We start from the raw sequence: 27206 nt of genomic DNA, 5'->3' as shown, positions 1-27206 counted from the left end.
GGAGTCTGCCCTGACTCTTAGCTGGGTACCCTGACTCATTTCAGTGGCATTGTACCAGGGCCACATTGAGTCATAATGGGGACGCTGGCCAAGATAGCATGGCACTATTTGTTGTGTGTTCCAGAGAAAAGGGGGAGTGTGGAGACTCCTGCTTCCCGAAGCAGCACGTGCAGGCACAGGGTCCTCGTGACCCTCCTGTCACAATATTTTAACACTGAACATGGCAGAGCAGCAGGTAGCTCCCACATGAACTGAAGCCACACTGCCCTTGGATCGGGCTCCTCTTTGTGTCCTCTCTCCTTACTTACCGTGTCTCTCTCTTTCTTGTTCTTCCCCTTATTGCTTTCTCTGGCACACCCCTGCAGGCCACCGCCTCAGCACTAATGTGCTTCTCACCCCTTCCAAGGAGCAGACTGTCTAGGTTCCTCCCAGTCTTGTCTGCCCCGTATTAAACTTGAGAGTGTCTCTCCCGTCATCCACCTCTCTGAGATGCTGTTTGCAAGCTGCTGGGAGCCTGGAGGAGCTGCTAGCTTCTAATCCATCAGCCTGGCTCCATCATCAGCTTTGGAGTCAGGTTTAGGGATTTTACAGTCAACTGGCCGCTGACCAAAATAACAGACTTTAGACAAGTGTAATCTCTTCGCTGTTTAATCAATAACAGAAAAATGTGAGTGAGAAACCTTAAATGATCAGGCAATCTCCCTTCCACATCACTTTTATTCAAGTTTGAAGCAAGGTCTCATTTTGTAGCCAACGCTGGTCTAGGAATTTTGCCCTCCTGTCCAGCCTTCCAAGTGTTTACAGAGGTTTTATTTAAGCTGTATCAAGTCATGGTAATAGGAAAACTTCTACATTCATTACATAAAGCAAGAATCATTTAAGTTTATAAATTTATAAAAAGTTTTATCAACCTTATTTATGAGTATAAAATCCTAGCTGAATCAATATGAAACATACTTAAAAATCACAGCAGACAGTATTCAAGATCACAATAATTCTTTATTTTATATTATTTTATTTAGGTTTTTCAGTAGCTGTGGAGCCTGTCCTGGAACTTGCTCTATAGACCAGGCTGACCTCAATCTCACAGAGATCTGCCTCTGTCTGCCTCCCGAGTGCTGAGATTAAAGGCATGCACCACCACTGTCTGGCCAAGATCACATTTTAAAAATATGTGTTTATTTTAATTATGTGTGCTTGGGTGTTTGCCTACATATGTATATGTGCACCATGTGTGTACAGTGCCTGTGGAAGCCAGAAGAGGGCTTCAGATGCCCTGGTACTGGAAGTAGAGATGGCTGTGATCTGCCACAGGGGTGTTAGGAACTGAAACCTGATCCTCTGAAAAAGCAGCAAGTGCTCTTAACAGCTGAACTGTCCTTCTAGCCACCACAATGGTGTTCTTAAAAGTGCATCACAAACTAGACAAGCTTATTCCAGAAAGGTAGAATATTATAAAATCTACTTTATAAGCCACCCTATTAATGAAACTAAGGCAAAAAAAAATCATTTCCATAAATGTGGAAGAAGCACTTGATAAAATTTAAGACCATATGTATTTTATTTTATTTTTTTCTTCAACAAATATGTATCCAGCACCTGTTCTCTTACAGTTCTGAGGCTGCAAGAGTGAACCAGATACCGGCTCCGGCCCGGCCCTCTCACCCACAAAGGGAAGCAGTCAGCAGATAAGCGAGCAAGGGGGCAGGCAGTTTCACCCAGGGCATTGTTTACATGAAACTCAATGTATATCGATCGCACTAGTGTAGTTCACACACCTCTGCCCAAGACTTGCTTCTTGAGTAGAAAGACGCTAAAGATTTTCTCTTTGAAGTCAGAAATGAGTTGATAGAGCTCACTTTGTCTGCACCATTTTTATTTTAGGAGGTGGGGACAGAGTCTTGTGCCGTGTGTCAGACCGGCCTTAACTCATGTAGTACAGACTGCCCTCAAACTTGTGGTGATCCTCCTGCCTCAGTCTCCCAAGTCCTGGGAATCCAAGCATGTACTGCTGCGCCCAGCTTGAAGCGTTTATTATCAGCTAAGGAAGAAGTTAACAGGACGGGCAAGCAGAACCGAAAATGGGCACTCAGGATAGAGATGAGGCTCGCTGTGTGCAGAGCACAGGACAGCGAACTGGAGCTGCTTTTCGCTGGTCAGGAAACCTCATAAAAGCTGCAAATGGGAACCCCAAAAGAAGCAAAGAGGAGACCTATGGCAAACAATAGGAAATTTGGTCAAGTGCCTGATTTTTAAATCTGGCTCAGTGGGTAAAGGTGCTTGCTGCCAAGTCTGACGTCCCCCAGGTCCACATGGTGGAAGGAGAGAAACCAACTCCTTCAGGTTGATCTGAGACTTCCACACATGTGCTATGGCACACTTTCATCCAAAGATATTTGTATGCATGTGACCATCCCTCACTTTCCACAGGGTCTGGGGATCCAGACTCAGGTCCCATGCTTGTGTGGTAAGTGCTTCATTCACTGAGCCATCTCCCCAGCCCTTCATACTCCATGAAGAAATGATTAGAAAGGCCGTGTTAGTTGAGAAGATACAAGATCATATAGGCACCACATTTCCTTAATGTATAAGCTTTATGCAACCAGCAATTTCGTAAAGGTTTCCCTGGCAGCACAGGAGCGGACTATGACTGCCTGTCAGTTCACGGCACTGTGTGGTGGTTTCTAGCGGGTAGAGTTGCCAGGCCCAGGAACAACTGCTGAGGAGCAGCTTGGGAGACGATGGCTTTGCCTTGGGCTTATACATGTCGTATCATCATTCCTGTCTCCATGGCATTGCCCTGACCCAGGTCGTCCCCACGGGGGCCAGCATTCAGGAGGTCCTTTTGTCTCCTCATGTCAGGAGACCCAGCATTGCTGAGTGTTGTGTTTCTGTTAGTTTACCTGCCTTCGAGTGACTTGGGTCTTCCCTTGGTCCCCATTGGGGCTTTTCACTCACACAGGAGAAGTCATTTGAGTGGTCTGGATTCATTTCCGTGGCTGTGTAAAACATCCTACCTAAAGCAAATTAGGAGGAAAGGGATTTATTTACAATTCCAGATTATAGTCCGTCGGTGAGAGGACGTAGAGGCAGGAATGCAAACAGCTAGTCATGTCATATCCACCGTCAAGAGCAAAGAGAGAAACGGCACACACACCCTTGCTCGCTTGCGCCTTGTACTCAGCTAGCTCTCTTCACTCCTATGTAGTTCGGAATCCCTTACGCCAAGAGTGGTGTCACCCACAATGGGCTGGGCCCTTGCCTTGTCAATCAACTGTTGAGACAACCCCCACACACATGCCCACAGTCCAAATGAGCTAGTCCATTCCTCCCATTCTCAAGTGCGACTCTCTTCCCAGGTCATCCTAGGCATGACAAGATGACATTTTAAACTACCACCAGAGGCAGGGAGATTTTCTAGGATGGTCTCTATTGTTGCTTCCCTCTCCTGATCACTCAGGAATGCCAAGGTGGGAAAGACCGTGCCACCTGCTTACCGTGCAGTGCTGTTGAATGGCCTTGATGGGAGGAGGTGGAGGGCCACAGTGTTGCTTTCTTTTAGCAGACAGTGCAGAGTTCCAGCTTAGCTCAGCCTTGTGGTTTCCATTTGAAAGCTGCCGTTTATGATGAGTTGTAGCTTCTTCATATCCGTTATGTAACCATGGTGTGTGTTTCCAGCCTCTTCCCTTTAATTCCTCTCCTGGGGACTGTCCTCCTCTTCCCCCAGCCTACTGTATACCCACTCAGCATGTGACCTCCTGTTCTCTCATCCTCCCATCCCGGTGCACGCTCCCTTCATGCGCCCTGCCTGAAAAGCTGCCCATTATTCAGTGCCATGTTCAAAGATTCTCTTAAAAAATAATTTTCCTTGTTTCCAGCTGAATTTGAAATGCTGGCATTTATCAAGGCAAATCGCCCTTTGATTTCTCAGTAATGTGTATTTCTTCTGAAGCTCCCTGTTCAGCTGAATTTTAATGCAGACGTCCGTGGCACCTGGGCAGTTTCGGAAATAGTTTGCTTATTGCTCTGCACAGAGCACAGGCATCAGAAAGGACTTGACTTAGCTGGGCGACCTAGACTCACTAGCCAAACTGTCCGTGAGATCTCAGCCTTTGGGAATAAAGTCGTACACTGCATGACATTTTTTCCTGGGAGCCATACAAGCATGTAGAGATGAGGCTGAGCATGCGAACCACATCCCAGAACTATCTATCCTTTTTAATATCTGGAACTAAACTGGCTCAAACTTTACATAAAGAAGACCCATGATTAACAATGTATTTTTAATTGTTTTAGCTTTATTTGTAATTTCATGTATGTATGTGTTGAGTGTTAGTGTCCACATGAGTGCAACTGCTGGAGGAGGCCAAAAGACTGTATCAGATCCCTTGGGGCTGGAGTTGCAGGTGAACTGCTCCACAGAGGTTCTGGGTACCATACTTGGGGTTCTCTGCGAAACAGAGAACCAATCTCTCCAGTTCCAATAATGTATTTTTAAAATGTAAGTTTCCACAATAATAATTGTTTCTATTTACAAGTGTGTGTCTGTGCATTCACTCACACATATGTGCACATGTGTGTACACATGCTGTGTGAGATTAGGAGACCCAGCGTTGCTGACTGTCCCACCTTGCTATTGGATTCACCTTTTGGTGAAAATGCAACTAACAAGACAGAAACCATTTGCAAGTATCTGTACCTTTGGTATCTTTGAATTATTCTTCAAAACCACATCTCTCTTCTCTTCCAGGAAACGAGAGACTTTGAAGTCGCAAGAAAAGAAGGTAGGGAAAATTTACTTACATCTATATCGTCCTTGGCACTATTTTAGAAGGGGCTTGGATGAAGCTGAGGTGAACTGACTACAGGCAGCCTGTTCTTTGAAACGCCATGTGGTCTTTCCTGCATGCTAGCTGTTTGCCTTTGGTTGAAGAGACCCAAAAACTTAAGGCTGGATTTCCCTGTGAGAGCAGAGGCTTCTGCCTTCAAGTCTCAGAGACAGCTCTTGGGAACTGGTTCATTCACCATCACATCTATGGTCTCTGAAGAAGACCCTCATTTTTGGGTGATGTTTGAAGTCATTGGGTTTCACCCAGAAGAAAACATTAATAATAGGGGGACACGCACACACACACACACACACACACACACACAAATAGTTTATGGTTTGGGGAGTTTCACTGTTGGGCAGGCAAAGCCTCTATGAAAAATGTTTCTGATTAGATTTTTATAGCTTCATCTAAGCCAGAATAGAAATAACCAATTAATTTCCCCCTTTGAAAACAATTCCATGATGTTCCATTTTCCCTGCCAGCCTTCCTCTGGCACATTTGTTTTCTGGTCTCAGAGGTAAGCATGTACGGACGGCAATTTCAGAATCTTCTAATGGAAATTTCTCTTCTTTACTTTCAGTAACAGCTAGTCTCTAATGAGAGAATGTCTTTTGTGTGATTTGTGGAATCATCTCTTTACTGTAGGGACGGGGAGTGAATAAACCCAGAAACCATAGTGTATTCTCAGTCTAGCTCAGAGGCTTTGGTTTTAGCCTTAACCACCCCCTCCTCTGTGGTGTGGTCTCCAAAAGAGTAATGACGGGGTAGAGAAACACCCTGGCTCCTAAGTCAAACACTCCTGGCTAGTTAGCACCCTGTGCTTTGCAACGAGAAGCTGGGGTAACTGTGATACGAGCATTTAAGAGCTCGTTGATAACATCCTGGCAGTGCAGTCCATACCCGTCACCCAAGTGGCTGGCATCCATGCTCTGGAACCATAAATTCAAAGGATCTGGATGATCTGATTCTAGCAGGAACTTTCTGACTTCCATGGACTCAGTGTACAGTGACCTCTGGACCATTTCAATGGGGCAAACCACATTCTCTGGATATTGATACTGAATTAAATGGGATGAAGGTAGATGGGGGGGCAGTTTTCATTTTAGAAAATTCCATTCCCACTGGGACTAGTGACTATAAGCAGGAGAGAAGGCATGAAGGTAGAAGTTGGCATGCCCTGTGTGGCTTTGAATAAGTTATTTGTGTGAGTACCCTGCCTGAGAATGTCTGAAGTTAATTTGTATGAAGGACTCACATATAAATTTAGCTTCTTTGTAATCTTAACTGTCTGTGTATTGAAAACATCTTTGACTATGCTGTAGTTTGGGACAGTCATACGTATTTCTTTCTAAAGACATAAAAGTCTTCCCTGAAGCCAGGCGGTGGTGGCGCACACCTTTAATCCCAGCACTCGGGAGGCAGAGGCAGGCGGATCTCTGTGAGTTCGAGACCAGCCTGGTCTACAAGAGCTAGTTCCAGGACAGGCTCCAAAGCCACAGAGAAACCCTGTCTCGAAAAACCAAAAAAAAAAAAAAAAAAAAAAAAAAGTCTTCCCTGAACTCGCAGGGTTTAGAATTTCCCAAAGGATGACGGTGAGTACACCAGAAAGGGCAGAGACAGGCGGACTCTGCTGTTTTCATCACAGTTCCTGCTCCCTAAGCCTCAGCCTCCACAGTGACTAACTGGGAACATGTTTCTTGGGTTGTTACTAAGCAAGTCTCTCCCTACATCACAAATGTAGTTCTTCCTATTGTGAACGATGTCTCTCCTGTTTTCTTCTGTCAAAGTTGAGTGTTTAAGAGTTCCTGAAATAGCTTGGTGTCAATGCTTGTCACACAGCAGTGAGAAAGGGAGTTGGATGCCTTGGAGGGTATTTCCAAGTGTTTGGGGACCTGGGAACTCAATGCCTTGGGTTTTGCAGGTTGTTAATCTTCAGAACAGTATATTATTATAAAAAATAACGGTGTTGTGAAAATTTTACCAAATTATTTCTATCAACAGAAACAGATTATTATTGTCTAGCAACACAACTGTTGGGTTGAATCCTTGCTCTGACTCGGCTTGGAACAGGAGAGTCTAGTCATGCTCAATTTACCAAGCCCCAGGAGGCTCCATAGTGATCAAGAGAGATCACTCTGAATGACTTTTGAATCTAAATCTCATGTAGGCAGCTACAGCTGAGCGGAGTTCAAGTGCAGTGGTCCTTGAATGTCCAAAATTTCAACCCTGATCACAGAATCTAAGAGAATTTTCCATGTAGGTATGTTTTGTTTAATTTCTACATCTAACTTGGAGTACCTGCTCTACCTGACAGTTAATGTCACAAATACATTGTAGTAATGGGAGCGGCGGGCTGCATTCCCGCCGCCAGGCTCCCAGCCACCAGCTAGCTTATGCCCCAAAATAATTACACGGAAACTGTATTCTTTTAAACACTGCCTGGCCCATTATTTCAGCCTCTTACTCACATCTTGATTAACCCATATCTAATAATCTGTGTAGCACCACGAAATGGTGCCTTACCGGGAAGTTTCTAACGTATGTCCATCTTGGGCTGGAGCTTCATTGCACCTGGCATCTCTCTGAGGAGAGGCACGGCAGTCTGTCTAACTTAGGAGAGGCGTGGCATCTTACTGATCCTCCTACCTCACTTCCTCTTCCTGTTCTGTCTACTCCACCCACCTAAGGGGCGGTCTATCAAATGGGCCAGGCAGTTTCTTTATTAGCCAATGAAATCAACTCAAACAGAAGACTCTCCCACATCAATACATGACCCAACGCAAATCCCCACTATGACTTTCAGAGGTGCATGAATAAGTGTGGTGAGATGTGAGAGAGGCTGGCACTAGCCTGAGAAGTGATGAGTCTAGGCTGAACCTCAGCAAGGAACAGGGACGAGGGAGGTGACTGCCTGTGACTCTATTTAGTGCTCCTACAGCCGGTAGGCTTTGTGGCTCATCCCAAGTCCCCTCTGCTTTATAGCATCCAACTCTTTCCTGAAGCATTTGGCTTCTGCTGCTAACCCATCCTATTCATCACCTAACAGCAGAAACCTCTTCTGTTCTTCTCCATGTTTCCCACAACCCTAGGCCAAGGCCAGTAATTTGTTTATACGTGTTTCTTCTTTAAGGCATTTTTTTTTATATTTTAGAATTTCATGCACACAATGTCCTTTGATCATGTTCACCCCATCCTTCTAATTACCCCAGGTCCACCCTCTACATCTACCCTCACCAACTTCATGTCCTTTTTCTTATAAACTATTGGGTCTGCTTTCTGATGCCTATATGCACATGAATGTAAGATCATTGATTCAGGCATAGATGACCTATTAGATACCACACCCTTAAAGAAGAGTTACTCTCTTTCTTAGCTGCCAACAGCTGCCAATAGTTCCTAAGTGATGGGCAGGAAGCAGTGAGTCCCTCCCCATCCATGCTAGAATGTTGACTGGCTTGATCTCATGTAGGCAGCTACAGCTGAGGGGAGTTCAAGTGCAGTGGGCCTTGAATGTCTAAAATCTCAACCCAGTCCTTTCTGGCATCTTAGAATCTTTCTGTCCCTCTTCCTTGATGTTTTCTAAGCCTTTGGCACAATAGATATGATAATATATATGATATAGATGCCCCAATCAGTGTAGCTGAACACTCCACAGTCATTTATTCTCTGCATGGTGACCAGTTGTGACTTCCTGTGTTAACCACTGTCCACCTCACAAAGAAGTTTCTCCGGTGAGGGCAGAGAGTGGAGAAACAATAACATCTTGACCCTGCTCACTGGGAAGCAGAAGTTAGTTTGATATCATGTCCATTTAATAAAACAGTAGTAGTCAATTCCCCCCTAGGACCCATGAGCACCCCAGCCATGAGTTCTTGGCCAGATTTACAGTATCAGTCACACATCTCCTCCTGTGGAGCAGGCCTTCTATCGGGAAGTGGTTGGTAAGGCCCATAGATGTATCTTGCCAGGCTGGTCGTTGTTGTAGCTTTCCCAGTTTACAGCTGGGTAAGACTGGTGATGACTTTTTCTCCATCAGCCTGCATAGGAACTCACGGTAATAATTATTTCTTGAATTATGAACAAGCTGCCCATGTGTGCCCTGCTTTCATCTTCATGATATACTAGTGAGGACCTAAGGCCTTTAGATTTTAAAAAGATAACTTAAAAGAGATATTCTGAATTGTTACTACTAGTTTTAAAAATAGCGTTTTAGTTCTTCAGTGTGTGTTCCATTCTCTGGTGACATTATATTCTAATAGGTTCTAATAAAAAGAAACATTCTGTGTACAACTACTAGGTGTTCCTCAGCAATGAGGACTTTGGGTTCAAATAAACTTGGTGTCATATGGAGCCATATTATGAGACTCTGTTCTCAAAGGAAACAGACAGACAAAAATGGTATATTGAAGCCCTAAGCCGGAGTTTGTGAACATAACCTTATTTGCTAGGGTCTTACAGACAATAGACAAGCTAAGTTAAGGTAAAGTTATATTGGTTCAGTGCTGGCTTTGGTTCCATGCATGAGTGGCAGTGGGAGCGACATATATAGATGCAGAAGGAGAATGCCATGTGAAGGCAGAGACGGGGCATCGCTGACAACCGCTAGCTAGGAAAAGGCATGGGGGCGTTGCTTCTAGAGCCTTCAGAGAGGGACTGTGAATGGTCCAGTCAACGCCTCCTTCGATTTTGGTCTTCTTTTTCAGAACTGTGAGAAAACGAGTTCCCGCTTCTGAAGCCCCCTAGCTTGTGGGGCTTGAATACAGCAGCCCTAGGGCACCGGTACACTCAGGAAGTGCTAAACTCAAACAACCAGATGAGGAGTTTGTTTGGGCTGCAGAACCACTCTGGCTTCTTTTGTGTTAAATACACTCTCGGCAGGGAAGATAATAGGCAGCATTTCCCCAAATCAGCTTCCCATGGGATGAAACCTTGCTGGTGTTCAGGGCTGGCACTACACTCGGTGCCTTCATGAGATCTGTTATAGCGAATCCAGGCAAGTGGATGGCTTCCTCGGTGGCCAGGCACCAGGAGCTGAGCCTGTCTGGAATGGCGAGGTGGGTGCAATGATGCTGACTTACTCATGAAGTTTCGAGGATTTATTATCTGCCTTGACCTCCAGTACTCCATGACACACGCAGAGCAGACGGCACCCTACGACTTGAGGTTCCTCCCTTCTGTTCCGTGTTGTTGGTGGAGGCAAGGACTATCCCGCACCCCACTCTTATAGGTGGTGGTTGTGCAAGTTGTCTGATCGTAATTCCTCCTCATCAAGGAGCATTGCGTATCACAGTGGCTTCCAAGCCTACATAGCTGAGAGCAACTCATGAAGGGAAGTTCTTGGGACTTTGTAGCCAAGTTAGGCTTGCAGTGATTACTCTCTCATAGTAGTAAAGATGGGGGTAGGACAACGAGACCACAGGTGTCTCTAGGTCAGGACACATTCCTCCTTAGAGGGACAAGGCTGTTGCTTCTGCATTACATCCCTGTACTGACCTAGTATCTAGGACCCACCTGTGCTAGCTGCACAGGAAAGCAGCCATGGCAACATTTTCTCTCTCTCTCTCTCTCTCTCTCTCTCTCTCTCTCTCTCTCTCTCTCTCTCTCTCTGTGTGTGTGTGTGTGTGTGTGTGTGTAAGCAATGCACATGGAGGTTGGGGGTGAGTGTTAGGCATCTTCTCTGCTGAACCTAGAGCTCACTGATCCAACTGGACTGGCTGGCATGAAGGCTCTGTGGATCCTCCTGTCTCCATTTGCTCAGCACTGGTAGTATGTATAGATCATGCCACCCTGCCCAGAATTTTACATGGATGATGGGGATCTGACCTCAGGGCTTCATGCCTTCACAGAAAGCCTTCTACCCACTGAGCCAGATCCGGAACCCAAGCATGGTTCTTTTTACACGTCTTTCCAGACACCTAAAATTTAATTTCAACCTCTTCTGAAACTTCACAGCGAAGAGTTGCCAACCTTAGTCCTTCCGAGCCACTCCCATGTACACTCAGGGGCAGGTGCTGATTGTGCCTGCCAGAATCCATCAGCTCCCACCAGCGCTTTTCTCTGACTGATCCCATCACTTTGAATTACAGCCATAGAGCACCCTTGAGCTCTTGGAGCAAGTGACTTGGATAATTCAGCCCTTGTCAGCTATCTCTGAAGGGCAGGAGGTGATCTGTAAGCTATTCCAGATGTCTGTGATTGTGCTGTGATTAGGGGCTTGAGTTCGGAGCTGGGTGCCCGGGTGTCATGTTATATTACTGGTACTCCCAAGGATGCTCCACTTACTGTGTTCGGCCTTAGCCGGCCTGACCTGGCTTTCCAGGGAGGCAATGAGAGAGTGGAAGGATGAGGATGCTGCTGTTTCAGGGGAGAGGAAAGGAGGGAGAGACTGTCACCCTTAGCCTGGGTGACACTGGGTACTTAGGCTACTTAGCAATGCAAATCCCCCCAACTAAACAGGACTTGCCAGCATTGAGTGTGAGTCTGGGACCCTGGCTTCCTGAAAAGCCCTGGAATCAGTCCCCAGTTGACAGCTGCCTCTAATGGCTCCTTTATTGTACTGTGCATCTGGGGGAACTTCAGCTATCAAGATCTGTATGGTGTTTGCCATTAATTCTGATTTTGTTTAGCAGATGTTTTCTGGATCTCTCCATTGCCTGCATAATGCGTCTCTCTCTAATGTGAAGTGGCTGACTCTGGGCTGAAACGGATGAATGAACTCCCAGGTTTTGAGGGGACTAACTTTAATGGCTGCAGATGGAAGGAACTTGAGGGAAACCGACCAGAGTTGACAGTGCTGGGGCGTAAGTCCTTTTCAGTTGTAGACGCCTACTTAGGTAAGGTGAGGCGTTCCCCGCCCCAACCCATTCATTCCTCTATACTGGAGAATTGCTCATTCTTGTGCAGGTGCAGGGCTCAAAGAAGTGCATAGTGGTGCTGCCCTTCACAGTCCTGACTCAGCAGAGTCATCGTTTCTGTGGCGCTCTGTCTCTTCAGCAGACTGAGATGACTTTGTACCCAGTTACCCCAAAGTAGATGGGAAATGGGCAGCTCTGCTGCTAGGATGTCTGTTGAAGTGCAGGTGTTCTACACTCAGGCTTTGTGTCTGTGTGTGTGTGTGTGTGTACGCGCACACACACACACATGCACGTGCTTTGGTGGTCAGAGAACAATTTGCAGGAGTTGGTTCTCTCCTTCCACGTGGGTTCTGTTGATTGAACTCAGATCATCAGGCAAAGCTGCCTACTGTGAGCCGTCACCATCCCTCCAGGCTCTACAACCATCCCTTAAAGACAATGTTCATGGGCCATGTCCTTGGGGATTCCCACCACAATGCTTAGACCAGGGAAGCTATCTGGACTTCGTGGGGAGTCACATTATTAAGGAGATAGTGATTTCTGTCCTTATTTCATTTCTGTTGCTGTGATAAAACATCTTGACCGATAGAAACATAGGTTGGAAAAAGGGGGCCATTTGGCTTGCAATTCCAGGTTACAGTCCATAATTGCAGGGGAGTAGCATCATCAGGAGCTTGAAAGCTCTGCTCACACCGCGTCCATAGTCAAGGACAGAGAGAAACAAGGCACCTGTGTCACTGCTTGCTCACTCAGGACGTTTTCTTCACTCTTAAACAGTTCAGGGGCCAGACTAGGGATTGATGTTACCCACAGTGGGCTGAGTCAATTAATAATCAATTCAACTCCTTGCAGACATGCCCGCAGAACAAGCTGAACTAGAGAGACACTCTCCCTGGGTGATTCTAGATTTTGCCAAGTTGATACTTACAATTAACTAGCACAGCTCCCCTCGGTGTGAACCACTGCAGCATCACAAGGACCATGAGATCACCCTTCCCCTGTCCCATCATTATGATCCCACCCCTCAAAGTCCAGGAGAAAGAGGAGATAGGCACACTCTTATGGGACCCGCCAAGTTCTCCTCCTTGCACAGAAGTTGCACCTCCCCTGAGCATCCACCAAAAGATAAGATTGGCATTTGTCATCTTACATCCTTTCTTAGTTCCCAAATCAGGAGTCTGCACTTTATAGGAACCTTTGAAATGGTCTTCTCTCTGTAAGCACCGAAGCTTTGTGAAGCTGTTTGCTCCGGCGTATTAATGTGCCGTCGGCAAGCCTTTGGAGTTAATTATCTGTGACTTAAGAACCATTTATTTCTGTCTCTTTGTCTCATTGTCACCCAGCACTTTTCTTTATTAGGAAACGAAGTAGAGAACCCAACTGACCATTATGTCCTAATTCTCTGGCTGTCATCAAAATTAGTTTACCTCTAAAAAATTCTTTTTAACAACCCCTACCTCCCAAACCTGTGCCATCTCATTATTTCCAAATTGTGCTGTCTCTTAACAAATCTTTAATTTCTCTGCATTGGCATGAGCAGAGCCCAAACTGGGACTGAGCTGAAGGGGGAGGTAGCTCATCTAAATTAGCAAGGCTGTCAATGTTCTCATGTGATTTATCAGCCTTACTGGCTGAACAGTTGGCTTTTTTCCCCTCCCTCCCAACTATGGCAGGAGAGCCACAATGTTTCTTCTAGGGTACACAGGCAGGTGAACCAGCCATGGCTACCCTGACCAGCCTTTGAAGGTTAAGATATCATAGTTGAGCGGGTCTGTGAGTTAGTTATAACATGTTCCTGGGTCTCTGTATTCTCGTATTGGAGCTGTTCTTCTTGCCCACGGCTTCCATTCAATTCCTGGAAATGCTTCAGGGCCTGCTTATAGAAGGCTTTTTGTGTATGGTGTTGGATTTCACCACAGAGAAAATAACCTTGTCTTGATGTCCCTGGGAAGTCAGGGCCCGTGTGCTGGAGAAATGAGCAAATGGGGTGAACACTGGCTCTGTATTATGTTGACAGTACCCCACACCTTTGGGACCAAGGTTCCAGCTAATGGGTGTGGTTGGCACTGTGAGGTGGTACACAGAGCTAGTTTGCCCCCCAGTTCATTAGCCCTCCCCTGTCTCTGCAGGCCATGGCTCCTCAGTTTGTCCTGGGCCTCTTGAGTGTTCTCTCACTACCTCAAAGGCAATGTCCTGGGGCCAAATAGGATAGATAGTGTTTGTGGTCGAGAACCTTCTCTGTGAAAAGGTGACACAATCCTTAGGTTGTTGGTTGTTACTGCAAGTTTCCTTGCGGTGACTCAAAGGTTTGCTGCCTTCAGCACACTGGATGTGGGCCCAGGGACCTGGCTTTTCTCTTCAGTTCACCCCTCTTGCTGACTCCCCGTACAATGAGCGCCAAACTTCCTCCTCATAAAGCCAGGTCATTAGAAGAGAGGCAGCTGGGGTTCTCTGGGACTGCATATATTTAAGTCACACAGCTTTCCTGAGCCAATGACTGAGGACTAGGGAGAGTCACCAACTGTGCTGTCTTTGGCATGTCATTAACCAAGTATGGGAAGAAGGTGATTCCCTAAATGACAGCTGGGACATGGAAGCAGAAAAGTTAAGAATAACAAACAACTCTGTGGGGTTAGGAAGATGGCCCGGAGGTGGGGGTGGGCTGAGAACACTGCCTCACAAACCTGATGGTCTGAGTTTGATGCCCAGAATCAACATAAATGCCAGAAGCAGTAGGGGAAGCATCTTCAGTGCCAGCATGCCCTGTGTGGAGATGGGAAGTGGAGACAGAATACCCAGAAGCTCGCTAGCCAGCTAACCCACCTTGCAGCTTCTCACAACCAGAGCTGCTGCCATTCTCTCTCTCTCTCTCTCTCTCTCTCTCTCTCTCTCTCTCTCTCTCTCTCTCTCTCTCTCTCTCTCTCTGTGTGTGTGTGTGTGTGTGTGTGTGTGTGTGTGTGTGTAATTGAGGCAGCGTCTCACTATTTAGCTCTGACTCACATAGACCAATCTACCTCTGCCTGGCTAGGTTAGAGATGTGCACCATCATGCCTGGCTCACACTGTTTACATTTTAAAGCCAGTTTGGTGACAAAATTCAATTCTGCAGGTAAGAAGGGTTCTAGTGGAAACATTTTCAGAATAGCCTTATTTGGTCTCCAGAAACACCTTCCAAGATGGGGCAGTGCACTCTTATTTTGTAAGCAGAAAAATGACTGGGTGGGAAACACTGAGACTTAGTTCTGTAGGAGATTGATCACAGAATTGAAACATAGATTTCTCAGAGGCCACTGGGGGAAATTCATTCCCTATGGCTATCCAACAGTATTTGTATGACTCTGTTTCAAAGCTCAGGCTCGCATATGGACTCCTTGTTCTTCGGGTGAGAGGTGAACGAAGGGCAAGGGACCCTGCAGGGCTCTTGGCGTTGGTAAGGGCTGCTTGCTCTGAGCCTTGGCTTGCTGTAGTCCCAGAGAAACAGAGCCCCTCACATCAGCAGGGCTGGGCCTGGCAGCTAGCTGTGGGAGGAAGAGGACTCCAATCTGTGTGTTTTGCTAATTTTAGGATTCCTTTTTGGCTGGAAGCAGCACTGGCATCAGCTGCTTAGTGGCTCTATCTGCCATCCGATCATTTGCATGAGCTACTGCACCTTCAGACACAAGTCCAGAGGCCAAGGGGAGCTGGATTACATCTCATCTTGTGCTTAGATGCTCAAGCCCAGCAGGAAATGACTTGATCTCTTGCTTTGGTTTTAAAGACGGTGGGTTTGTAAAAAAAAAAAAAAAAAAAAAAAAAAAAAAAAAAAAAAAAAAGGGCTATGAAATCGCTTCCCTCCTTTTAGGGAATTTGAAATAATGTCTTAGACTTGAAGTGTTCCTTGGCCGCCCTTGCTCTCAAATGCTTTCTGGTTTCCCTGCTTTTTCTACTTTTATTCATTTTTTACACTCACTTATCCGTGCGTGTGCCAACACGTGCACCATTGGTGCCAGTCATCTATCATGTGGCTCCCTGGAATCAAACGAAGGTTGTCACCTAGGAGCAGGTGCCTTTACCCACTGAGCCATCTTGCCAACCCTGAGTTTGTCCTCTTTTTAACATAGTGGTTCTCAACCTTCCTTTAATACAGTTCCTCACGTTGTGGAGACCCCAACCATAAAAATTATTTCATTGCTACTTCATAGCTGTGATTTGCTACTGTTGTGAGTGGTGATGTAAATATCTGACGTGTGGGATTTCCCGTATGCGACCCCTGTGAAGGGGTTGAGAACCGCTCGCTGTCTGACATGCTGAAGAAACTCTGTGAGCTGGAAAGAGTGAAGAGTCTGTCCTTGGTGTTAGAAGCAGAATCCAGCACAGAGACAGCAAGGGACTTGTTCCGGGTCACACAGCTCATAGCTTCCAGTTCAGTATCTCTTTAAGCTTGCTGAGGAAACTTATAAGCTAAATCCAATGGGATGGGGCTGGGGATATAGCTCAGGGCAGAGTGCTTGTCTCACATGCATGGAGGCGGTCCCCCAGCATTGCACACCAGGTATGGTAGTATGTGCTTGCAATCCCAGTGTGTGGGAGGTAGGTGCAGGAGGATTGAAGTTCAAGGTCATCCTTAGCTACCGAGAGAGTTAGAGCCTATCCTGCGCTACTTGAGACTGCATCTCAAAACAAAAATCAAAACAGCCAACAACAAAAACCAATGGGAAGCAGAGATTTGAAAACAAAACTAAGAAACAAAAAAGCCCTTTTGGAGGGGCATCCTTTAAAATACAATACCTCAAAGAGAACTTTGTCAATGCGATGAACCCTTGCCTTGGAGAATCAGAATATTTAAAATATTTAAGTCACATTTAAGGTGCCTGTCTATGCTGATGTTTAAGTACCATGTGACATAGCTCACAGTTTGAAACGACGACAGTTTAAAACAGAGCCCCAAACTCCATCCCCGAAGGCAGGAGAGATGGCTCAGTGGGTAAGGGCCCTTGCTGCTCTGGCAGTAAATCTGAACAGCTCAGCAGATCTCAGTTCAAATCTCCGCACCCACATGGAGCCTTACAACTGTCTGTACCCCAGTTCTAGGAGATCTGACACTCTCTTCTGGCCTCTGTGGGTGTCAGGCACATATGTGCTACACAGACATACATGCAGGCAAAACACTCATATGCATAAAATTTTTAAAAATGGAAAAATATAAAGTAAGCTTTCCTGCCACATGTCAGCAGACACATCAGTAACCCCCAAACCAAGATGGACAGTTCCGCAGCTCTGCTGAGAGCTCCGTGTTTCCTGGAAACCAGAGCCTGAACTGCCAACTCTGAACTCAGGACCAGCCATCCCCAGATGCTTGGTGGAGGCCGCGATCCTCCCGTGAGTCTCAGAGCTCAGTTCCCCGTGGTCTCTCACAGCCAGGCCTCTCCGTGGTTCTCTATAGGGTTTCTTTTCTATTGTTAATTGATTTGTCTGTGTGCATTCATGCGTCTGCACTCAAGTCTCCAGGCCACAGTGCACATGTGGAAGCAGGAGAAGAACTTAGTGGAGCTAGGTCTCTCCCTCCTCTGTTAGGTGGGTTCTAGGGATCAGACTCAGGTCACCAAGCTTGGTGGTAAAACCCATTGCCCACTGAGCCATCTCACCCGCTCCTTCTACAAGGTTTCTGATGGACAAGTTAATTCACATACACAGAAGAAGGAAAAGCACATAAACAGCAGGTCACAGTGCTTTCCTCTAGTCCTTTAGGGAATCCACACCTTTCCAAGACAAGGAGGCAGCGGCAGTATTTTATTCCTTGTTGTTTAACAAGCTCAGCAGCATCTGTGTGTTTAGGAAATAATGAAATCACCGCTTCTTCCCCAAGAGATTTCTACAGGCAGAGCTGTCCAGGACCGACCCATCTGTCCAAATTCCAATCTCCATGTGGAGAGTCTCAGGAGAACACCAGATGAAGCCATCTCAGAGCCAAATGCTGCTAGACAACCCTTAGTTCAGAGTGTTTCCATACCTGACGGCAGAGTCCACTAGGATGCAGGAGTCAAAGATCTGAGATGCTGGAAATACAGGGAAGCACGGGTCCATAGCTCAAAACCTTGATTAGATGATGTGCCTAGCACTCTGGGAAGATTCATTTCCCACTTTCCAGAGGTCAGCCCCATACCTTCCTGGTGCTAGGCATGGCAGCAACCATGCCTTCCTTGGCAATGCCATTCATGGTATCATCCCAGCTACTCAAATGCAGATACAAGGTTCCTGAACCTCTTGTGGTTTGGATATGAAGTGTTGCCCTCCAAAAGGCCCATGTGTATTATAGTTTGGTTCCTAGCTGGCTGCCCTAGTAAGAAGTAGCTAGAGAATGAAGCCCTAACCTCATCAATGGGCCAATCTACAGATGAGTTCAAAGCTGGATGTGCTGTTAGGAAGAACGACCTGGTTGGAATTATCCCTCACTGGAGATGTGCCTTTGATAAATACATCTTGTGTCTGACTCCTTGTCACCCTCTCCCCGTTCCTTTTGAGCCCTCCCCGCTTCTCTGCCACTGTGAGGTGAGCAGCCCTCTTCCACTGTGCTTATCTGACACAATGCTCTGGGACACTATAGTCCAGAGAATTCTGTAGCTCTTCTATATTCAAGGGCTAAGAGTTACAGGATTCCGAGCTCTTTGTGCACACACAGCATTCCTGTTGGCTGCTAACACACACACACACACACACACACACATTCCACCATTAGGACTCCATCCTCCCTTTCCTTGTGAGCGCTCAAAGATATTTTAGGTTCTGTTGAACTTAATGAACTTCTGCTGTGCCACCTTGGAACCCACCTACAGTTTATAAAGCAAATAGAGACTTTTCCAAGACCTCTGAGCCCAATTATCGTTCCACAGTTGTTTTAAACATAAGGTAGTCCACAAGCCAGATGTAGCCCATAACCATATTTTGTTGACTTAGATTATCAACCTATGGGGGTGTACTTTTTTCTATTTTAATTTGAAATAGTTGCCATCATTAAAAAATATGGACATTTTGCATATGTTATTCAAAAAGACTCTGAGCCCACACAGTATCCTGCAAAACATGTAAAAAATACACTAGAGGCAGCCATGTCCCCAGGTGTGCATTCTTTTTTTTTTGTTTGTTTTTTTTTGTTTTTTCGAGACAGGGTTTCTCTGTGGCTTTGGAGCCTGTCCTGGAACTAGCTCTTGTAGACCAGGCTGGTCTCGAACTCACAGAGATCCGCCTGCCTCTGCCTCCCGAGTGCTGGGATTAAAGGCGTGCGCCACCACCGCCCGGCCCAGGTGTGCATTCTCACCTGTCTGACACAGTCCACACACACCACTCCCCTGGGCATCTCTGATACCGACACGGTGTGCTGGATACAGTACAAGAAAGAAATGCAGCCAGGTGGAAAGCCTTGGAAACCTGCATTTGCCAAACCATCTGCATGGCTTTAGGAAACACTTGGGTTAATTTTTTTAACATTTACTTATTGTGTGTGTGTGTGCGTGAGTGTATGTGTGTGTCTCCCTGTTCACACACACACATGTATCACATGGGGTAGAAGTCAGAGGACAATTGGAAAGAATTTGTTCTCTTCTTTGACCATCTAATTTCCAGAGATGGAACTCGGGCTGTCAGACTTGGTGGCAAGCTCAGGTGTAGCAGGTGCTCAACACAGCACAGCAGACAAAATGCCCCCACCCCCCAGAGGCAGGGACCTGTCCAAACCTCGTCCTCATCCCTTGAAAATATCCGACAACACCAGTGTTTAGAAGTGGGTCCTCGGCTTCCCATGGCACTGTCTTAATTTCTATTATTAAACCCTTGATCTATAAGCATTCACTCTGGGCAAGAGATTTGCAGCCGAGCATGGGTGTGGTAATTAATATTTGTACCTCTTTGTGTCAGCTGCACAGATTTAAAACAGTGCAGCTTAAGCATTTAAAAGACACTCCACGTGTGTTGAAAGTAATTACTTTCCAAAGATATTTCCCACTGATGTCCCGTTGCATCTAAATACGTATTTACAGGACTCAGTAGACCAGAATAGCTCTAATTGATATATTTCAGTTCACTGGGTTAAAAAAAGAGAGGCATTTTGAAGCATATTTTTAATCAGTGTGTTTGTCCCAAAGATAGTGTTTGGCATCTCCAAAATCAGTCACATGGTGCTAGAAAAAATATTAGATATGGTACGCTCCCTGCACAGATTTGGAATTTAAGGAGAGATGACGCTGCAGCCTAAGCATGACTGTGGCTGCAACTTCAAATCCGGGCTCATGAATGTCCTGGAGCTTGGAGGAGCTGATGAACTCCCTCCGTGTCATTGTCTTAATGTGAAAAATGCCTGTGACACACAGCCGCTGCCCTTGCGTGGCAAGAACTAATGCTTGCTGAGTTGCAAGCGTTGTTCTAATAAAACAGTCTTAATTGTTTGGTTTGTACATTTTCTATTTTATTGTTTTTATTATTTCTCTTGCCTCCGTAATTGGTAATTATTGGGCTCCCATTAATTCTTTATTAGTCAGTTTATAAACGCTATCATGTGATTTAGCCTCCTGCTTACACTTGTTCTCCCCTCGTGACTCTGCCTGCATCTAATGGGGCCAGCAGGGCTGCCAACAGCTTCCCATGGCTCACTCTTGTCTGTAGGACTGATCATTCCCAATTACTTGGTTGCTTTGCTGTGGAAGGATGAGTATGAAGCCCAGGAGGTTTATTAGAAATGCATTCGAAGAAGCAGTAAGGGGGCACAATGAACAGCGTCTGAACAAGGACTCTACGTTTCTTTTTTTCTTTTTTGTTATGGGAGAGAGTTAAAAAAAAAAGTACCCTTGAGGCTTGGGACAAGCATCCTGAATGTAAATGATCACGAAATGTGGCATGCTGGGTAAAAGGTCAAGGAATCATCATTCATTCAGAACAGCAAGGCCAAGGCTCATTGAGCCTGAGATGTGGTATCTTGACTGTACTTCTAGACTCTGTTACTCTGGTTCCTTCTCCTACTTCTGCCTTGTGATTCCACATAATGTACAATCATTCTCTCCTCTCTCTCTTTCTCTCCCTCCCTCCCTCGGCAGCTTTGCCAAATTCCAAGCAGCCTAAGTTATGATCCAACTCACAGAAACCCGAATGAGCTTGCCCTGGGGAGATGAAGACAAATGTTTATTTGCCACCCAAAACACACATGGTATAGACTAGAGTAACATTCCACACAAGGCTAATGTGATGGTTAGTGTCTGTTGTCAACAGACTCTAGAATTACATGGGCGACATGCCTCTGGGGTGCCTGTGGGGATTATCATGCTGCCTTACTTGGAAGACCCATCCACTATGGGTGGCACCATTCCCTGTCAGGTCCCGAACTGTGCAAGTGGAGAAAGAAAGCCGAGTGGCAACATACGTTTGTCATCGTTACTTTATGCTTTTTGACGGTGAGCACAATGACCCGCTTCCTCAAGTTCCTGCGCTGTGACTTCCCCACAGTGATGGACGCATCCCTGAGCTCTGAGCCAGGATAAGCACACCCGTTTTCCTTAAGTTCCTTTCTTCATGGTACTCCTTAGAGCAACAGGAAAGAAGCTGAGACGGCTGCCTTCATGACATTGGATTTATTGGGCATACATACAAGGGATACTTACAGGAGCAGGTGACCCCCAAACAGATGCATCACCAGAAAAGTCTTGCCCCTTTGTGGATCATAACTTCATCATAGCTGTAAAGATGGAATCCACCCTCTTTTTCAACCTTCCACACTCTATGGACTCTTGTACATCAAGACCAGATATATCTTGGGGATGGGGATGTGTAAAGAATAAATGTCGCTAGATTCGTGGACAGCTCCTACCAACTGTTCAGTCATTCACCTGAGGGATGTCAAGAGGCCTGAGGCCAGCATCTCTGAGTCATGATTTCACCTGCTATCATGTAGATGGCAGTGGCTGTGACACTGGGAGGGACAGCATTCTCCACCCTCCATTGTGTCACTTGGAGGAGGTGACTTCATCTGGGCCTTGCTAGGGTGATAATGAGTTCACCTATCCTGCGTGGTAAATCTGTGAGTTAAATCCATACAAAAAAAGCTTAACATAGCATTGGCCCACATTCTGACCAGGTTCTGAGTCATCTTTAATTAGTTAATTAGTTGATTATTTTTATTCTTTGAGAATATCATGCACTAATATAACATGCTTGGATTAAATAAATTCTCATTCCCTTCCCTCCACTTCCTTCCCTATCCCCCCCCCCACTATTTTTCTCTGCTGTTGTCAAATGCTATTCTCTCTCTCTGTTTTTAACCCATTGAGTCTACTTAATGCTGCTTGTATGTGCATGGGTGTAAGGCCCTAAAGAAACCCGACCCCTCTCCTCCAGCAGCCATTATTTGCCAGTCATTCCTTGGCAAGGTATAGGATTTCATGAGCTCCTCCAAATCCATGATGGGTTTTTAAGTGATGCATGGAGTCACAGGTATTATGGATTTCTGTATGTGAAAACCCCATCACGTTGGCAAACACTTTCAATGCAGACATCCACTTACAGCTCTTATAATCTCTCTGCTCCTCTTTGGTGATAATCCCTCAGCCTTGTGGGGACAAGGGACGATATAGATGTCCCATCTAGAGCAGAGCTCTCCACCGTCTCTTGTTCTCTGTGTGCCAACTATTGTGAGTTTCTGTGTTAGTTCACTGCAAAAGTAGGCTTCTCTGATGAGGGTTGAGAAACACACTATAAGTATAAAGATAATGACTTAGGGGAAAGTTTATTATAGCCATTTAGCAAGTAATCGTGGGATTTTGCCTAGTGAATAGTATCAGGCATGGGTTCCATCTTGTGGCGTGGCTAAAAAGCCACTCAGGAAGTGATTTCTCACAACGTTGTCCCACTGTTGTACCTTATACTAGTGGGACCTCTTACCAGGCCACTCATTATTGTAGCTCACAGAGTTTATAACTGGGTAATATTGTTGATTACTTTTCTTCCCTAGTAGCATATACAAAACCTTACAGCTCTAAGGATGCTAGCCAGTGGGAACTAAGCTTCCAGGTCAGTACTGGCTTGATTTCTCCATGTCCTGACTCAAGTATGTGGAGTCTTCAGCAGTAGGGTCTTATATTCACGTAGTTCTGAAGGGTAACTTGGGCAGAAGGAATAATCTGCAATGTTGGGAAGATGTCTACAGGTCCCCGCTGACAAACAATTCAAAAATAGGTAACCTATACCTGTCACTGGGCCTTTTATTTGCTAAGTTATGGTTTCAAACTGTCTGCTGCTATAAGGGAGCTCCTTGTGTATATGTAGGTATATTTACGACACTTCTACAGTCTTAGGTTTCCATATGGCATTTTCAAAGGCCTTTACTCACTTCCTGCTATGCTCACTCCTCTACCCTGCCCTCCCATCCCCCTGTAATGTGATCCTAATTAGTCTTATTAAATAAAAACCTGGAACCAGATATTAGGGAGGGAAAGTTGAAAGATCAGAGAAGCGGGGCAGCCAGTCACTAGAGTTCATACCTCTCCAAATTCTCAGACTGAAGGGGATATCCTGTCTCTATGAATCCTCAGACTGATTGCCCTAAGTTCCTGTCTCCTCCCGCCTTATATTCCTCTCTCTGGCCAGCCATATCACTTCCGGTCTCCACCTCCCCAGTGCTGGGATTGAAGGCGTGTGCCACCACTGCCTGGCCTGTATGGCTAACTAGTGTGGCTAGCTCTGCACGCTGATCTTCAGGCAAGCTTTGTTTAAGCACAAACAAAATATCACCACATTCCCCACTCCATTTAACCTTTCTTGTTCCACTATTCCCCAACCCCTTAATGCCACCTGAGTCTTACTCTGTTTCACTTGAAGCCTCCCTACACACACACATACACATACACATACACACACACACACACACACACACACACACACACACACACCTACACACCTACCCTTACCCCATGTCATGGCCTCACTAGTTTTCTGCCTTCTGTGGTTTACTCCAATTGAAACACACCACACACACACACACACACACACACACACATATCAAAATTTAAAGCTAACATTTAAAGATGAGATATCTTTCTCTGTTGTCCTTCATTGCTGGCCATTATCGGGTTCCTTTTGGGGCCGGGGTCCCCTGGGTTTGTGTCCTGTTCTCCCCCTTTGTGTGCTTGAAGTACTGAAAACCAGGGAGTCTTTGGAGAACACTTGCTGAGATGCATTGCTCAGGAACCCTTAGTTAAAGCAGGCCAACTTATTTTCTTTTATCTCTGCTCGGTAATCACATTTACCTGCCATGTGGACAGAGGGGGAATAATAAAGTCAAAATTCCAGAACTGTTTGCACAGGTTGTTTCTGGCCATGTGGGAGATGAGATACCTTAGCTGACTCTTTCACTTAAAGCAACTGAAAATTATGGGCAGAATATTTCAGCCATTCTTTAAAGACATCAGTAGAAGGCAGGGAAGGGAAGTCCTGCTAAAAGGCAAAAAAAAAAAAAAAAAAAAAAACCTCAGAGAAAATAGGAAATCAGGGCTTAGAGGCAGGCTTTTTTGCTTTTAAGAGTCTTTGTCCATACTGTTGTCCTTGAATTCTGTTGTTTGTGACCTCAGGAGGCACGGGAATGGGAGCTGAGCCCAGGATACATCAGTTCATTAGAAAACCAGGAGAGTCCACTGAGCCCCTGCACGCCTTAGCGTTAGTTCCAGGGTAGAGCAGCAATCACTGTGCCTGCCTTCTCCCAGGAGGGAAACAAGGAGGGAGATGTCTTGACTCAGAACACAGTGCTAGACAAAGGCAGGAACCAGGGGAGCCCCTCTGAGAAGATGCCCAAGCAGCATTTTCATCAGAGTTCTGCCATCAGGAGTTCTGGAGGAGGCCTCAATCCAAGAACTGACCTTAAGTGGTCCCAGTCCGAGTATTCTAGGGCACTTGGTGGAGTAAACAAACCCTGACTGGCCAATGTCTTCCACATAGACCTCAGGATATTGAGTCTGCTGTCAGATGAATACCATGGTCTAAAGTTCTTTTTTTTTAAAAAAAAAATTTATTCATTTTACATACTAACCACAGTTTCCCCTCCCCCTTCCTCCTGCCACCTTCCCCCTACACCTGTCTACTCCCCAGAAAGGGTAAGTCCTCCCATGGGGAGTCAACAAAACTTAGTACATCAAATTGAGGCAGGACCAAGCCCCTCCCCGCCATCAAGGCTGAGCAAGGCATCCCACCATCAGGAATGGGCTCCAAACAGTCAGCTCATACACTAGGGATAGATCTTGGTCTCAGTGACAGTGGACCCATGAACAGACCCAGCCATGCAATTGTCGCCTGCATGCAGAGGGCCTAATTCGGTCCCATGCAGGCTTCCCAGCTGTTAGTTCAGAGTCCTTGAGGTTCTGTGAGCTCTGGTCTGCTGTCTCTGTGGGTTTCTCCAGCATGATCTTGATTCCTCCTTTGCTCAAGTAATCCCTTCTCCCTTTCTTCGACTGGACTTCTGGAGGTCAACCAAGTGATTAACTGTGGATCTCTGCATCTGCTTCCACCAATAACTGGATGAAGACTCTGATGAAATTAGAGTAGTCACCAATCTGATTACAGTAGATTTAGGTACTCTCTCCACTATTGCTAGGAGTCTTAGCTGGGGTAATCATTGTAGATTTCCTGGGAATTTTCCTAGTTTCAAGTTTCTCTCTAACCCCACGAGTCCCTCTATCAAGATATCTCTTTCATTGATCCTCCTCTCTATCCCTCCCCCAACTCACCCATCCCATTCCCTCATGTTCTCACCCCAATCCCCTCTGCGGTACTGCCCTCCCCCCTAGTATACCCAGGATATTTCTTCTATTTCCCTTTCCCAGAGGTCCCTCTTGGGTCCTCCTTGTTGCCTAGCTTCTCTGGTCTATTTGATTGGAAAATCTTTTCCCAACCCTGTACCGGCAAGGGTACCAGCGGTTATAGGGGTTAGGGAATAACCACGATAGTCCTTTATAATAAATCAGTTTTAATACAAGGGAAAATAAGGGAACTTACAGAACCAAGGGTCCAGCGGAGCAGAAGGTACGCAGGGGAGAACCAAACGGGCCTCCTTTCGGCGCCCCGATCCTATTTAAGGGGTATCCTACTCCGCTGGGGCAGCCACGCCCCTGAACGTAAGGATTGGGCCAGCTGCCCCAACATCTCCCCCTTTTGTCTAAATAAGACTGATTTAGAAACCAAATACAACTATATACAATGGGAACAGATCATATAAAATTACAAGAAGTAAACAATATCAGGCGAGGAGTATATAACAAAAAATTTTTTTAATCACTCTACTTTGGGAAGTCTAAATAATCTAGAAGGTAGCTACCATTATCTAATCTTTAACCCCATCAAAGATCTGAGAAGGAGAGTAAAATTACCAAAGCAACCAGGAAGCACAAACGAGAAACTTCCAAAATGTGTAACAGAAGACAGAGACAATTGACTACCTGGGCAACCATACGAAGTCTTGATAGCAATGTTGAGGCAACCAATTTTGGCTGAGGCCTGAAAAAAAACCTGACATACCATTATACAATGGCAAGGAACCTTTAGTAGAACTATCCTATCCTGTCTTGGCAAGATAAGACAATTTTGTTTTATCCACTTATGGATATTTTGTACTTTAGCCAGTAATGGAGGTATGGGCTTTTTTTTGTCCCAAGGCCAGTTTTGCCAAGTAGAAGACAAACTCCCAGTGGAGTGTCTTAGGTGCTCAACGTTTTTTTCGGGAGTAGAGCATTGTTGTCAGGAGTGATTGTGTCTCATAAATACAAAACTCTAGGTTAGATTAAAGGCCATGTTCTACAGCTCTTTAAAGAGGTCGAAGATTATGTTATCTATACTAAATACAACCTCTATGTGTCTAAAAAACCTGATTGTCCTAAATATAAATATGACCAACATATGATTTTTAAAACTTATGTAACTGTATGACTAATAGAATAGACAACTGTACAATAAATGAAGACAATGATTTCCAAATGTAAATAGGGTCATTACATAAAATCTGAGGTAGAAATGTACATTGTAATATAGTAAACAATGTCATTACATAAATAGTATCAGAGGTAGAGATGTACATTGCAATATAGTAAACAATGTCAATATAACAATTGTTTCAAACAGAGGTAGTATCATACTCTCGTACAATGTTTAATATATCAATATACAAGAATCAACACTCATATAGTTTTTTAAAAAACAATAACACAAAAATCAATTATTCCTTCAGATCACCAGTTAATCCCTCCCCCCTTTATTTATTTTTTTAATATATATATATATATATATATACACATATAATTTATACCCCTGAGTCCATATAAAGCCTTCCACAACCCGACCACCCTATACCAGCCACCAATTAGTGTCCCTAAACCTGAGGGTAAACTTTGTTGGGAGGGGGGGCGTCATCATCTAAGATTGCTTACAGCTGACATAGGGGCGACTTTTCTTTCCAGGGCTACCTGTGAAAGCAAATGATGGTAGAATACCCAGGGTAACATTTCATCTAGGAAAAATGTGTC

The 27206-nt window shown here is 45.4% G+C and overlaps 1 protein-coding gene across 1 annotated transcript in view; it reads left to right on the top strand.

Annotated features, from left to right (window-relative positions):
- The window catches only part of Fstl4 (follistatin like 4), a 415999-nt gene that overhangs the window by 33464 nt on the left and 355329 nt on the right, over positions 1-27206 (top strand). The window contains exon 2 of the mRNA XM_038329093.1: positions 4751-4784. Within this exon, the coding sequence (XP_038185021.1) occupies positions 4751-4784 (34 nt within the window). The remainder of the gene's footprint in view (positions 1-4750; positions 4785-27206) is intronic.

This window comes from Arvicola amphibius, chromosome 4, assembly GCF_903992535.2.
Source record: "Arvicola amphibius chromosome 4, mArvAmp1.2, whole genome shotgun sequence".
NCBI lineage: Eukaryota > Metazoa > Chordata > Mammalia > Rodentia > Cricetidae > Arvicola > Arvicola amphibius.
This window is presented reverse-complemented; position numbering and strand designations above follow the sequence as displayed.